This window comes from Sceloporus occidentalis, unplaced genomic scaffold (genome assembly GCF_023333645.1).
Source record: "Sceloporus occidentalis isolate IW3139 unplaced genomic scaffold, rSceOcc1.0.p SCAF_6, whole genome shotgun sequence".
NCBI classification, from domain to species: domain Eukaryota; kingdom Metazoa; phylum Chordata; class Lepidosauria; order Squamata; family Phrynosomatidae; genus Sceloporus; species Sceloporus occidentalis.
Window position 1 is genome coordinate 103967100 of NW_028316986.1, and position 13835 is coordinate 103980934.

The following is a 13835-nucleotide window of genomic DNA, read 5'->3' on the forward strand; positions in this document are numbered from 1 at the left end:
AAAGTCAAATGAGTTAGGTTTGTTACCATAAAAGTAGATACATAGAGTGGAGAGCTCTTCTTTCCCTCACATAGAACCTTCTCTTTCTCTTTCCAACCAAATAGAAAGCAGCTGTTCTGTCGTCTTTCTTCAGACAAGTTTAGTCATTGAGACTATATTCTTGGCCTCAAATGGAGAAGATCAGCATTCAGGATCAGTCAGGATTCATTTGTTCAGTGTTTTCCATTGACAGTAAATCCCAGATTTATATAGTGCTGGCTCATTTGCCACAAAGGTCTCCAGTGCATGAGAACAGGTAGGGATTAGAGGCCTTCACTTCAAGATGAGGTTTTGTCTGTGTGAGGATTACAGTTTTAACTTTTGTTGTTGTACTGTGAAGTAATTGAAGTATTTAAATTGATAGCTTTGATCCTATTCTTATTAACTTATCTGTATTACACTTACATGCTTTTCAATTTATAGAAAGCTCATAAAGGTCTCAGGCTTTCCCCTATGGAGACAGCTAACCACAGCCTGGAAAAATTATTCATTTGTTGCCGACTATTAATAAATAAATAAATAAATAAATAATATCCCACTTCCCCCCCCCCACAAAAAATGGGACTCAAAGCAGCTCAAAACTTAAAAGAACAATACAGTGAAAAAATACAAAAAGCAGGCTTTAAAATAAAATTAAGCTCTTCATAGTAATGACAATATAATCCATAATGGAAGGGACTGAAAAACAGGAGCTGCTTTTTCAGTGGGCACAGGTATGAGAAAGTGAAGAGACAAGAGCCAACAATGGAACAGGATGGGAGAGTGGGATAGAATATCAGCTTAATGTGATGCCATTATATGGGTGGCTTCCTCCTCTGAACCCACCTTCCCACTACTCCTACCTTATGGCTGGAGTGGGGATGATGTTGATGACTGGCAGAGCAAGAGATAGAAGGAAGACAGAGAGGCAAATGAAGGGCTGGGGAGGACAGCCCCCATGGTGCTTAGTCCCAACTCATCTGCGGCCCTCCATGGTGCTTAGTGCCAAACTCATCTGAGATTGTGCTTGTCTTGCTTATGGCGACACCTCACAGTGGCTTTCCACCATTTCTGACAGGCAGCAGTGGCATCTTCTTCAGAAATATCTGTGGGGTCTGCTATCCCTCAGGAGGTGAGGAACTGAAACTTTTGCTGCTGCTTTGGGTAATTGGGTAGTGGTTCCATGTCTTGCTGTCAAGCCTCAGAACAGAGAAAACAAGAGGTCCATCACTCTCCAAAGTAGTTACTAATGGTTTTTGTATAGTTTTGTCCTTGTTAGCACTCTTGCCTTGCTGGAGAAAGACGCTTACCTGCTTCATTCCTTTTGCTTAATCCAAATTTGCCTACTGTTTTTGATTCTTCTTTACTTCCAACCTTTGCGTTTCAATCTCCAACGATCACCTTGATATCCTGTGTTGGTGTGTTGTCAATTTCTTCCTGTACTCCTTCATAAAATCTATCAATTTTTTCTTGTTCTGTCTCAGTGGTTGGTGCATATACTTGAATTATGGTGATATTCATAGGTTTCCCATGGAGCCTTATTGAGATGATTTGGTCTGATTTTGCATTGTATCTTCTGACTGCTTTTGCAACATCTTTTCTTAGTATGAAAGCCCCCCTGTTTCTTCTTGTCTTTTCATTCCCTGATTAAAAAACTGTGTGGTTCTCTGATTCAAAGTGGCCCATTCCTCCCTCACCCCCAGTACTGCTATGTTCATGTGTTGCATTTCCATTTTCACCATGTCTAGCTTCCCTTGGCTTATGCTTCTCAAATTTCATGTCCCTATTTTATGTGTGGTGTTGCTTCTGGTGGGGTTTGTCTTTCTGAGAGTGTTTACTGCTTGCTTTGGCATTTTTGACCGCCTGTAGCTGCTCTTGCAAGTTTGTTTTCCTTTAGTTTCTACCTATCTCTCTGTTAGTGCTCTTGTCCTGTTTGTGTGACACTTGCAATGTGTCCTCATAGGGTTTTCTAGGTGGGGGGGTTACACAAGGAGGATCACCCTGTGTGCAGTGCTAACAAATGTTAGCTATGATGTCACTGCTGTTCTTTACTTTAGTGACACCCATCACTACTGCTGCTGCCCAGTAGGTGTTTTCCTACGTCATTCTCCCTCCCTCCCATTATTGTTGAACTGATCATTTCTCTACCCTTCTCCTCCCTCCTTTTCCCTTCCCCCCTCATGACTTCCTTTATTTTAGCCTCTCATCTGTCTTCTGGCCCTTGTTTGATTTTCCTTGTCCATCCTCTCTGTTACCACCAATATACTGATCTCAGTTAAGAGCAGATGTTATGGCTTGAGGCTGCATATCATTCAGATCTCCAGGTGGCTAAGCAAAGAAGATAAACAGTGATAGAGGCTGCAGATATATATCTATCTCAATATTTCTTAATAAAATCTATATTTTAATGCAGATTTGGGGAGCATTGTTTTCCTGTTTTTTAATATTCTAAGCACTGAATGATTTCCTCAGAGAAATGTAAAATAAATATGTAGCTTTAAAATGTGAAAAATGTAAGCTAGTTCATAGAAGCAAATGTTTCAATAATGCCTGTCTTTAAAAGCTTTTTTTTATCCTCCACAGTATTTTTTTGCCTATTTACTAAGCACTCAGCATACACAAGTATTTCAAATGATTATATTTTTATTTTAGCTGAGCAGAATAAAACACAATACTGTCTGAGGAATGCAATATGAATGCATAAATATTCAACAATGTTCCAAAGAGTCTTCCTTGAATTGTTTGCTGGAATTTCAGTAAATCAAAAACACTTTGCATTTCTCGCTAAACATGTAAGGAAAGAAGAACAATAGCTTTCTCACAGAGAGATGCACAAGTTTCAGCTTCATGGAACCTGTGCATTTTTCCTTAGCAAGAAAGTGAATGCTCTCCTTTATGTATTATTGTGAAGGCAAGAAAAGAAGTGTGAGTCATTCACACATTCGTCTCATAATGTTCTGAAGAATATATGAGGCTGCCATTAGCAGATAAAATAACACGCATGGCTCCTGAGGCATGTAGTGACCTCTTTAAATGTTATTTTGAGGTGGTGTATAAGGCAAACCAGTTCTGTGGATAATAGCTGCTTTATAGCAGCTGTTCAGCATGAGATGGAAGCTTCCATGTATTTAAATTCAAAGGTATTCTATGCATGAACCTTCTTTTAGGGTTCCTGGAACATGTGAGTTGCATTGTATTGATTAGATTATAGAGACTGAAATTTACAGGATTTGCTGATAAGTATGGGGGGAAATGTGAGCTAAGAGGATCAGTCGACATACCTGCTTTGCAGTTTTACATGATGGTGAGATATTATTTATGGAGTTTATTGCATTGACAAAAAACCCGACTGTTCCAGAACAGGATACAATCAGGTTGTGGGGATGCTACCAGGAATTATCATACATAATTCACCACCAGTTCCACCGGACGATTGCAGCCTGGCGGCATCTCAGGTTCCAGACATGCTTCGGAGGCCACTTGTCAAAGTCAGGAGCTTTCCGACTTTGAAAAGCAACCTCCTAAGCACAGAAGGGACTGAGATGTAGCCGGGATGCAGCTGCCCGATGGCAGTGGCAACAAATTACTAAGATAATTCCTGATAGCATCCTGCAACCTGACTGTATTCTGTTGGGAAGCAGTCAGGGTTTTTGTCAATGCGATAATCTGAGAGCAGACCACAGTTGGTCCCAAACCAGACTGTACTTTTAAAAAAGTACTTTCCAGTTCACATGCTTCCTGCTTTCTGTCAAAGTTTGCTTTGACCATGACCCTTCCTTTCATTTTTATATGAGGTTTCGTTATCTCTTGGTTCTCACAGCTTCACAATGACTGTGCCATGGTGATGCTGGTTCAGGATAAGAATGTTAGAGGGGAAAAGCAAGTCATTCCACTTATTGTCTGGTTTAGGAATAGCAACATTTGAAAACAAGAGTCATAGAGCGTGTATTATTGAGCCACAGATTTATTGTATGTTTAAAAAAAACAAAATGCAGGTGTCCAAACAATATAAAACATGTTTCTGAGTTTCAAGTGTTTATAGTGATTAATAAAACAACTGTTAAATAAACTGATCTTCCCATCTATAGACTCAGGGAAAAAATCCTACCCTATGGGTTTGAATTGACCTCCATAGTCAATAAATATTTTAATCCAAAAAAAGAAAAATGAAAAATGAACTTCATATTTCAGCCCACCAACAGTTTTTCAAAGTTCAGATACAGGGCAGTGAGTGGAGTGGTGAATATTGTTTATGCAACAGGGAGATTAAGTGTAGCTTGCAAAATTGATTATGTTCCAAATTTGCAAGCACACAGCAATCAATTATTTTATGCACCAAAGAACATTAAGTCACTCAAATTGCTTAGCCAAATGCATTGTTTTGGTACTTGAGGTATTAGATAGAACATCATTGTTTTTCTTTCAAGAAAATTAAGAATAATCTAGTGTTGTGAAATATACTCACACAGTTATAACAATATGGGATATCTGAAGTTTAAAATAACTCAAAATTACATTCTAGACTTATTTTCCATTTTAACAGGCATATATATTAATATGCTTCAACCCAGTTTATCCACTGCAAAAGAGAGAGAGGCCTGTTACAGACAGCCAAAATAAAGCTGCTTCGAGTCACAGTGGAGGTATGGTGTTTCAATGATGCATGCGTCCTAAGAGTCCAGAACCCACACCAAAGCCACGCTCCAGTCCTTAGGGCTGGAGCGTGGCTTTGGTGCAACTTCTGGACTCTTAGGACGCATGCATCATTGAAACACCATACCTCCACTGTGACTCGAAGCAGCTTTATTTTGGCTGTCTGTAACAGGCCAGAGAGAGCGCCAAGCTCCTAGTTCTTAAAATCCAAAGAGATAGAGTTGACATGAGCTGAAAATATTGTGTCCATTATCTTAATTCAGATTAACTGTGCTTCCATTCCTACTTTATGTCTTTGCCCAATTGATGTTTTACTTAAAGATAGATTCTCTCAAGGCCTTCCATTCAGATGTTTATAGAAACAAAAGAATGTCTATTATTTCAAGCTCTCTTATTTGAAATGCTGTGCATATCCATGTATAAGTCTAGAAATCTTAATCAAAATTTTGGGCCAAAAAAAAACCTAGGTTGATTTATTCACGACTCCACTCACTGTACTTTAACTCTTATTTTTTTTAAAAAAGGAACCATCCTTTGTCTGAGTAGATTAATAATAATTATTTATTTATATTCCGCCTTTTCTCAAAGGAATCAAAGCGGATTACAAATACAAGAATAAAAATACAAAGTACAAAAAATAATGCACTATGCTATCCCCTTACACCCCATACCATTACATAATAATAGAATATAATAACAGTTAAAGTAGTTAAACAAAAAGTTAAAAACATATAGCATAGCAAATAATCAAAGCATAACATAACATAATAATTGATAAGACGATCCCCAGCTCTCCCCTTACAGCAAAGTAACAGTCAATACAATTACATGCTTAAAATAGTTGTACTAGTTTTAAAACAGAAAGATCAGGCAATGGAGTAGGACCATCAGGGACCATTAGACTAATGAAAGGTGAGAACTTAGGAGCTATGCAGACCGGCCATTAAGGCTGGACTGGGAGCAGCGTCAGGGCGTGGCATCCATACGATGCACACCCCAACTCCGCTCCCATGGTGGCATGACACCACAAGCCACTCCAAATGGCACGCAGCATCATGGCACTCCAAAGGAGCACCTTAGAGCCACGACACCACAGCTATTGCACCCCGTTTTTTGCGACTCCTTCTTTGTGCCCTGGAAAGGCCAGATTGGGGCCGTGGCATGCGGTTGCCACGGCCCTGATCCGGCGCAGCTGGAGGCAGCTGCAGGCTGAACAGCTTCTTAGTCTGCCCTGGGAGCACCTAGTAGAAGCACTAACCCCCTCTACTCTTTCTGCCTCGGCTCCGTCTCTGACTTTTTGAATGCCTGGCCAGGAAACTGTGGCAGCAGCAGCTCCTTGGTGCCACCCCTCAAAGGAGCACCAGGAGGAATCAGGCTTTGAAGAATATGAATAAGACATTTGAGTATGTTTGTCAGATTTTCTGGGTTAAAATCAAGCAAAGTTATCACATCAAAGTTAACGGCTATAATTACGGCTAATGTAGTCACCATTTTCTTTGCTTTGCCTGTTCATACTTTTTGAAATATGTGCATTTTCATAGTGCCACTTGTGCCTGGTCACTTCACCCGGCCACCATATGTTCACACCTCAGCTATCCACCTTTTAGGACGAACACAAACAGTTAAGCCTGCCAGAATTTTGTAAATTCTTTGGCATAGCTTTCTTTTGCTTCATCCTTCACATTCTTTGTTGCATGCCCCTATGCTTTACCCTCAGCTTATCCGTGGGTCATATTAACATCCATAATTTTGGCCTCACATCCTCCTCTCGACTTATACATGAGGTTGACTTATAGTCAAGTATATACAGTATTTAATAATAAAAGTCTGCTAGAGACCTCCAGCAGTATTGTGGTAAAAATGCCAGCTCACCATTCTTCCTTTGTCTTTCTACCAAACTCTGCAATCATCAAAGCATACGAGAAGCACTATCCATTTGCCATCATCCCATCTTTCCCATGCAGCACTTCATTTCTTTCATTCCTCAGCCTTCTCACCAATCTGTCATCATCAGGCCTGAGAGGGAGTGGAAAAAACAAGCTCAACTACATCAGGCCTAGCTGTGAATTACTGTGACTTATGTCATTCTGTTTTATCTTATTGTATTGTATTATATTGTATTCTCTATGTATTTTTATTGCTGTAACCCGCCCAGATTCCTTGTGATTGGGCGGACTATAAATAAATCATCATCATCATCATCATCATCATCATCATCATCATCATCTCTCTGGTAGAGCTCTGGCAGTGGGTTACAAAAACAGGATGATCACTTATGCACTGCCAGAAAAAAAGAGGAGGAAGAAAATAAAAGAGGACACAAACAGTATACATTAATTTGCAGTTGAAGTAATAGTCTCACAGACAAACAAATGAGGCCTAGAACAGATCAAGCTGGAATTCTCTCTGGAAGCCAAGATGACTAAACTTAGGCTGTGTTCACTTTTGGACACTTAATTTTAAGAGGGAGATAGACAAGTTGAAGGAGGCTCAGAGAAAGGCAACAAAGATAATAAGAAGGATGTAGAACAAAACACGTGAGGAAAGGGGGAGGGAGTTGGGCATGTTCAGCCTGATGCAGAGCAGACTGAGGGGGTTACATGACTGCACTCTTTAAATATCTAAAAATGCTGTCACAGAAAGGAGGTGGAGGTTTTATTCTCTGCTGCCTGAGAGGGTAGGGCCACATCTAATGGTTTTAAGCTACAGGAGGGTAGATTCTGATTAAAAAATAGAAAGAATGTCTTGTGGGTAAGAGCAGTTTATCAATGGATTAGCTGGCAAGGTAGTGGAGTCTCTTTCTTTGCATATCTGGACAGCTGCCTAATGGGGATTATTTAGATGGAATTCCTACGCTGAGTGTGGTGTTGGACTCAATGAACCATGGAGGTCCCAATTCTGTGATTCAGATGTATAGGTTTCAACCTAGTGTGAGCAAGAAGCCAGTGTTGAAGTGATTTGGACCTCTAAGGGGGGCATTTTACAAGTGGAGTGTCACAGTGTATTGCTCCCATGGGTGACCCTTTCCAGCAGACCTCAGACAGGTATATATGGGGAAAAGCACTTCTTCAAATATTAAGGTCTGATGTTGTTTGGGGCTTTTAATGCCATCACCAGTAGCTTCAAGTGAGACCAGAAGTGTATTGGCAGCCTGCACAATTTCTTTAAAAAATACTGTTATATGGATTGTCTCTGTGTTCCAGTCAGCACTCTACCTGCTATGTTTTGCACTAACTGAGGCTTCCCGGTTATCTTTAAGTGCACCCCTACATAAACCCCACTGCATTAGTCTAACCAAAAAGTTAAAACTAATCTCCCCCCCCATCTTTTTTTGTTGCAGAGATGCCAAGAAGGGTTTTTTCGAACTTTTTCAGGAGAATGCAGCCCTTGTGATTGCAACAACAATGCATTCAGGTGTCTTGATGGATCTGGAGTTTGTCTAGTAAGTTATCTTTCTGATTACTGAATCTGAAAATGCAATCTTCTTCTGTTTGTGAACTGCCCAGAACACTTTGAGCATTCTAAAACTAAAGAAAATGCTATCTGATGTAGCTTATCATTCTATATATTAGTTCATCTTTTAAAATTATTTTTAACCTAAATGGGAAATTCAATTAAAAGGCATAAAGAGTCTGCAACCTTACTGGAGGGTACAAAGCTCATAAAGCAGCACATTTGTATGCACAGAGAGGTAATAATTCCTTATAGAGCCTTTGTCTTACGCTTGCAACCATAATATTAATAATGCATATAGAAAATGCTTGACTAGCTTTATATACCACCTTCCAGAGCCTTCCAGAACAGTCCGGCCAGAGAGAGGAGAAGGAGAGGAGCTGCTTGGCAGCCATTTTGAGACCGTGTGCTTGAGACCATGTGCTCGTTGCTGAAATGGCGGAGCTTCTGTGAGTCACTCTGTGAGTCACAAGGGGCGGAGCTAGCAGACTAGCTTTATATACCACCTTCCAATTTTCATTTTCTTTAACTCAACAACTCTGCTCAAGTGGCATCAGGTTAGAATCAGATATTGAAACAGAACCTTCCCTTTAAGTGTAAGATAGCAGCCAGTACTTACCTTTAAAGAAGTATTCCCAGTAGATTGACTGTTATATTTACTACTAAAGACTTTGCAGTATGAACAACGAGGGATCTGCCGCAGTCACCTGCAACTCTTGTGGGATGTTTCTCTTCTTGCCTACAGAAGTGGAGAACTTCACATGCACCAAGTGCAAGTTGGTAGCACTCTTGGAGGAGAAAGTGCAGCAGCTGGAGTCCAGAGTAGCTACACTTCAGCATATTAGGGAACAAGAGGATTTCCTGGACTCAATAGAACTAACCATCTTGGATGAGTACCACGCAGAGGAAGATGCTAGGGTGGAAGAGGTCACTTGCCAAACAGAGGAGGCAGAAAGCTGGAGGAATGTCACAAAGAGAAGTAAGCCAAGAAGGAATTGTTCGGGGAGCTTGCAGCTAGAGAATCGATTCGAAGCTCTTTCCCTTATCAAGGAGGATGAAGAAGAGCAGCCTGGACAGACTTCTGGGACAGAGCAGGGGAGCCTGAGAGTCCCACCCGAGGGAACAGTCGCTGCTAAGCCTCGGAGGAGGCGTGTGGTCGTAGTGGGGGACTCCTTGCTGAGGGGTACAGAAGCAGTGATTTGTAGGCCTGACAAGATGTCTCGTGAGGTGTGTTGTCTTCCAGGTGCAAAGATCCGTGATGTGACAGAGAGGCTGACAAGACTGGTCAAGCCTACTGACCAATACCCCTTCCTTTTGGTCCACATGGGAACTAATGATACTGCAAGACACAGCATTCAGAACATCAAAACGGATTACGAGGCGCTTGGTAGGAAGCTGAAAGGAATGGATGTACAGGTTGTCATCTCGTCTCTTCTGCCAGTTGAAGGGCATGGTCCAGGAAGGGAGAGGAATATAGCAGATGTGAACAACTGGCTTCGCAGATGGTGCCGCTGAGAAGGATTTGGATTCTTCGATCATGGGCTGCGGTTCCATGAGGAGGGACTTCTTGCAACAGACGGGTTGCATCTCACGCCAGTTGGAAGAAATGTTTTTGCCAACAGTCTCAAGAACTTGATCAGGAGAGCTTTAAACTGAGTTCCGAGGGGAAGGGAGACAATATTAAGGAAGGCGTAAGGGAGGGCGAAAATAGTCAAACTGACATAGAGGAAACAAGGCAAACAGTGCAAGGACCCAACAGTGGGAGGCAAAAAAACTTGCACAGGCAGCAAGTAAAAGGGACCCATGGTCTGCGATGTCTCTACACTAATGCACAGAGCATGGGAAATAAGCAAGATGAACTCGAACTCCTAGTACAACAAAGCAAATATGATATAATAGGCATCACTGAAACCTGGTGGGATGAGTCTCATGATTGGAATGTGGAAATAGAGGGGTATAACCTTATTAAGAGAAATAGGCCAAACAGGAAAGGAGGAGGAATAGCACTATATGTCAGAGATATTTACACCAGTGAAGAGATCCTGGACATCAATCATGGAAGCCAGGTGGAGAGCATCTGGATAAGAATCAAAGGGGAGGGAAACAACAAGGGTGTTACAGTGGGAGTCTACTACAGACCCCCAAGTCAGACTGAGGAATTGGATGATATCTTTCTAGAACAGATGACCACACAGTCAGAAAAGAGAGATGTAGTAGTGACGGGCGACTTCAACTATCCTGATATTTGCTGGAAGTCAAACTCAGCAAAATCCTCAAGGTCTAGCAAATTCCTCACTTGCCTGGAAGACAATTTCATGGTCCAAAAGGTGGAAGAGGCAACAAGGGGCTCAGCTATTTTAGATCTGATCCTAACCAACAAGGATGACTTGGTTAATGGGGTGCAAGTGGTGGGATCATTAGGTGGAAGTGACCATGTTCTCCTGGAGTTTGTAATACAGTGGAAAGGAGAAGCCAGGCATAGTCAGACACGCATCCTAGACTTTAGGAGAGCGGATTTCAGTAAACTTAGAGAAGTATTGAGGGCGATTCCATGGTCAGAAATACTAAAAGATAAAGGAGTTCAGGACGGATGGGACTTTCTCAAAAGGGAGATACTGAAGGCACAATTTCAAACAGTTCCAGTGAGAAAGAAAAACGGGAGGTGTCTCAAGAAACCAGGATGGATGACTAAGGAACTTTCAACCGAGCTAAGTTTGAAACAGAACATGTATAAGAAATGGAAAAAGGGGGAAATCACGAAAAAGGAATTCAAAGAAATAGCAGGCATGTGTAGGGGTAAAGTCAGAAAAGCTAAAGCGCAGAATGAACTCAGGCTTGCTAGAGAGGTTAAGAACAATAAAAAGGGCTTTTTTGGATATGTCCGCAGCAAGAGGAAGAAGAAGGAAACGGTAGGGCCACTGCGTGGAGAAGATGGCAAAATGCTAACAGGAGATACAGAAAAGGCAGAATTACTCAACACCTTCTTTGCCTCAGTCTTCTCAGAAAAGGCAAAGGGTGCTCAACCTGAGGATAATGGAGCAGAGAACAGAATAGGGGAATTTCAGCACAGAATAAGTAAAGAGATAGTAGAGGAACACCTTGTTAATCTAAATGAATTTAAGTCTCCGGGACCAGATGAACTCCATCCAAGGGTATTAAAAGAACTGGCAAAAGTAATATCGGAGCCATTGGCAATCATATTTGAAAACTCCTGGAGAACAGGAGAGATCCCAGCAGACTGGCGAAGGGCAAACGTTGTCCCCATCTTCAAAAAGGGGAAAAAAGAGGATCCCAACAATTATCGTCCAGTTAGTCTGACATCAGTTCTAGGAAAGATTCTGGAGCAGATCATTAAACAGAGAGTCTGTGAACATCTAGAAGGCAATGCCATAATCACAAAAAGTCAACATGGGTTTCAGAGAAACAAGTCATGCCAGACAAATCTAATCTCTTTCTTTGATAAAATTACCAGCTTGGTAGATGAAGGGAATGCTGTGGATATAGTATATCTTGATTTCAGTAAGGCCTTTGACAAGGTTTCCCATGACATTCTTGCAAACAAGCTTGTAAAATGTGGGCTAGACAAAGGAACTGTTAAATGGATCTGTAATTGGTTGACCGGCCAAACCCAAAGGGTGCTCAACAATGGCTCCTTTTCATCCTGGAGAGAAGTGACCAGTGGGGTCCCACAGGGCTCTGTCCTGGGCCCAGTGCTATTCAACATCTTTATCAATGACCTGGATGACACCAAATTAGGGGGAATAGCTAATACCCCAGAGGACAGGATCAAGATTCAAAATGACCTGAATAGACTAGAAAGCTGGGCCAAAGCTAACAAAATGAAATTCAACACAGAGAAATGTAAGATATTGCACTTAGGGCGGAAAAATAAAATGCACAGATATAGGATGGGTGACTCCTGGCTGAATGAAACTACGTGTGAAAGGGATCTAGGAGTCCAAGTAGACCACCAGTTGAACATGAGTGAACAGTGTGATGCGGCAGCTAAAAAGGCCAATGCTATTTTAGGCTGCATCAATAGAAGTATAGTGTCTAGATCAAGAAAAGTAATAGTGCCACTGTATTCTGCTTTGGTCAGGCCACACCTAGAATATTGTGTCCAGTTCTGGGCGCCACAATTCAGAAAGGACATTGAGAAACTGGAGCGTGTCCAAAGGAGGGCGACAAAAATGGTGTAGGGTCTGGAAACCATGCCCTATGAGGAACGACTTAGGGAGCTGGGGATGTTTAGCCTGGAGAAAAGAAGGTTAAGAGGTGATATGATTGCCCTGTTTAAATATTTGAAAGGATGTCATATTGAGGAGGGAGCAAGCTTGTTTTCTGCTGCTCCAGAGAACAGGACTCGGAACAATGGATGCAAGCTACAGGAAAAGAGATTCCACCTGAACATTAGGAGGAACTTCCTGACAGTAAGGGCTGTTCGACAGTGGAATGCACTTCCTCGGAAGGTGATAGAGTCTCCTTCCTTGGAAGTCTTTAAACAGAGGCTGGATGGCCATCTGTCAGGGATGCTTTGATTTGGATTTCCTGCATGGCAGGGGGTTGGACTGGATGGCCCTAGTGGTCTCTTCCAACTCTACGACTCTATAACTCTATGATTCCTTAATTAAAACTCTTGCTTAATCAAGTGTTAATGCACAGGAGACTAGATGTTGTACTCAAAGAAAACAGTCAACTCTAAGATGTATGTGTGCTTTCATGCACTTCATAGACAACTTGATTACTTCATCTACAAAAGTGAAACATCTAATTGGATGTGTTATATTTGTAACTCATCCATAAAATGAAGTAGCTTGTACTCGCTTCTGGTCAACTTTATGATTTTGTATTTCTGATCTCCTTTCTCATGACTTAGGATCATACCACTCTGTAGAACTGATGCAGTTTGACATCACTTCAGTGGCTAAATGCTGTGGAATTCTAGGATTTGTCATTTGGTAAGGACACCAGAGCTCTGTGAAAGGGAAGCTTAAATATCTCACAAAACTACAAATCCCAAAATTCTACAGCATTGAGCCATGACACTTAAAGCAATGTCAAACTATATTAATTCTGCAGTGTAGATGCAGCCTTTCATTCATTCATTGTATTTATACGCTGCTCTTCTGCCTCAGAGGCTCTCAGAGCAGCTGACAAATTGTTAATTAGATACAGTAATTCTCTGTTCTGAGACTTACAATTTAAGTCTAAAAAAGACATGATACAAAAAGAGAAGCAGAAGGGACCTGCACATTTTAATACTGGTCAGTGAAAAAAATGATTTGCAGAGGAGTTAATATCACTTCGGTTGCTATAGACAAGCTTTTTATCAGGTTCAGTTGGAGAAAATATATCCAACTTCCTACCCATTTAATGGTGAATGATTTATCCCAAACCATTTTCCTGCTTCAAGTGGTTCTACAAATAGTGGCCATTAAATTTGCCACTGAATTTAATATTTAATTTAATTTTATAATTATTTAACAATAATTTAATTGCCACCACTAGAGAATCAAGGCAACACAATGGAATTGGATTTAAACATGGGATTTTCTTTAAATGTGTGAGTACCCCCCACCAACTTTCCCCTCAAAAACATGCATAATTTATTCTTTACCCTTTACCCTCTACTGAATGTTTACCCTCTACTGAATTGAAAACAAAAAATTGATCATTTGATTTATGGAATTAAGTCTTCGTAAACTAATGTG

General features: G+C 41.1%; 1 protein-coding gene across 1 annotated transcript in view; it reads left to right on the top strand.

The window, feature by feature from the left end:
* The window catches only part of LAMA4 (laminin subunit alpha 4), a 148555-nt gene that overhangs the window by 25471 nt on the left and 109249 nt on the right, over nt 1-13835 (top strand). Inside the window, exon 2 of the mRNA XM_089530550.1 lies at nt 8012-8113. Coding sequence (XP_089386676.1) covers nt 8012-8113 — 102 coding nt within the window. The remainder of the gene's footprint in view (nt 1-8011; nt 8114-13835) is intronic.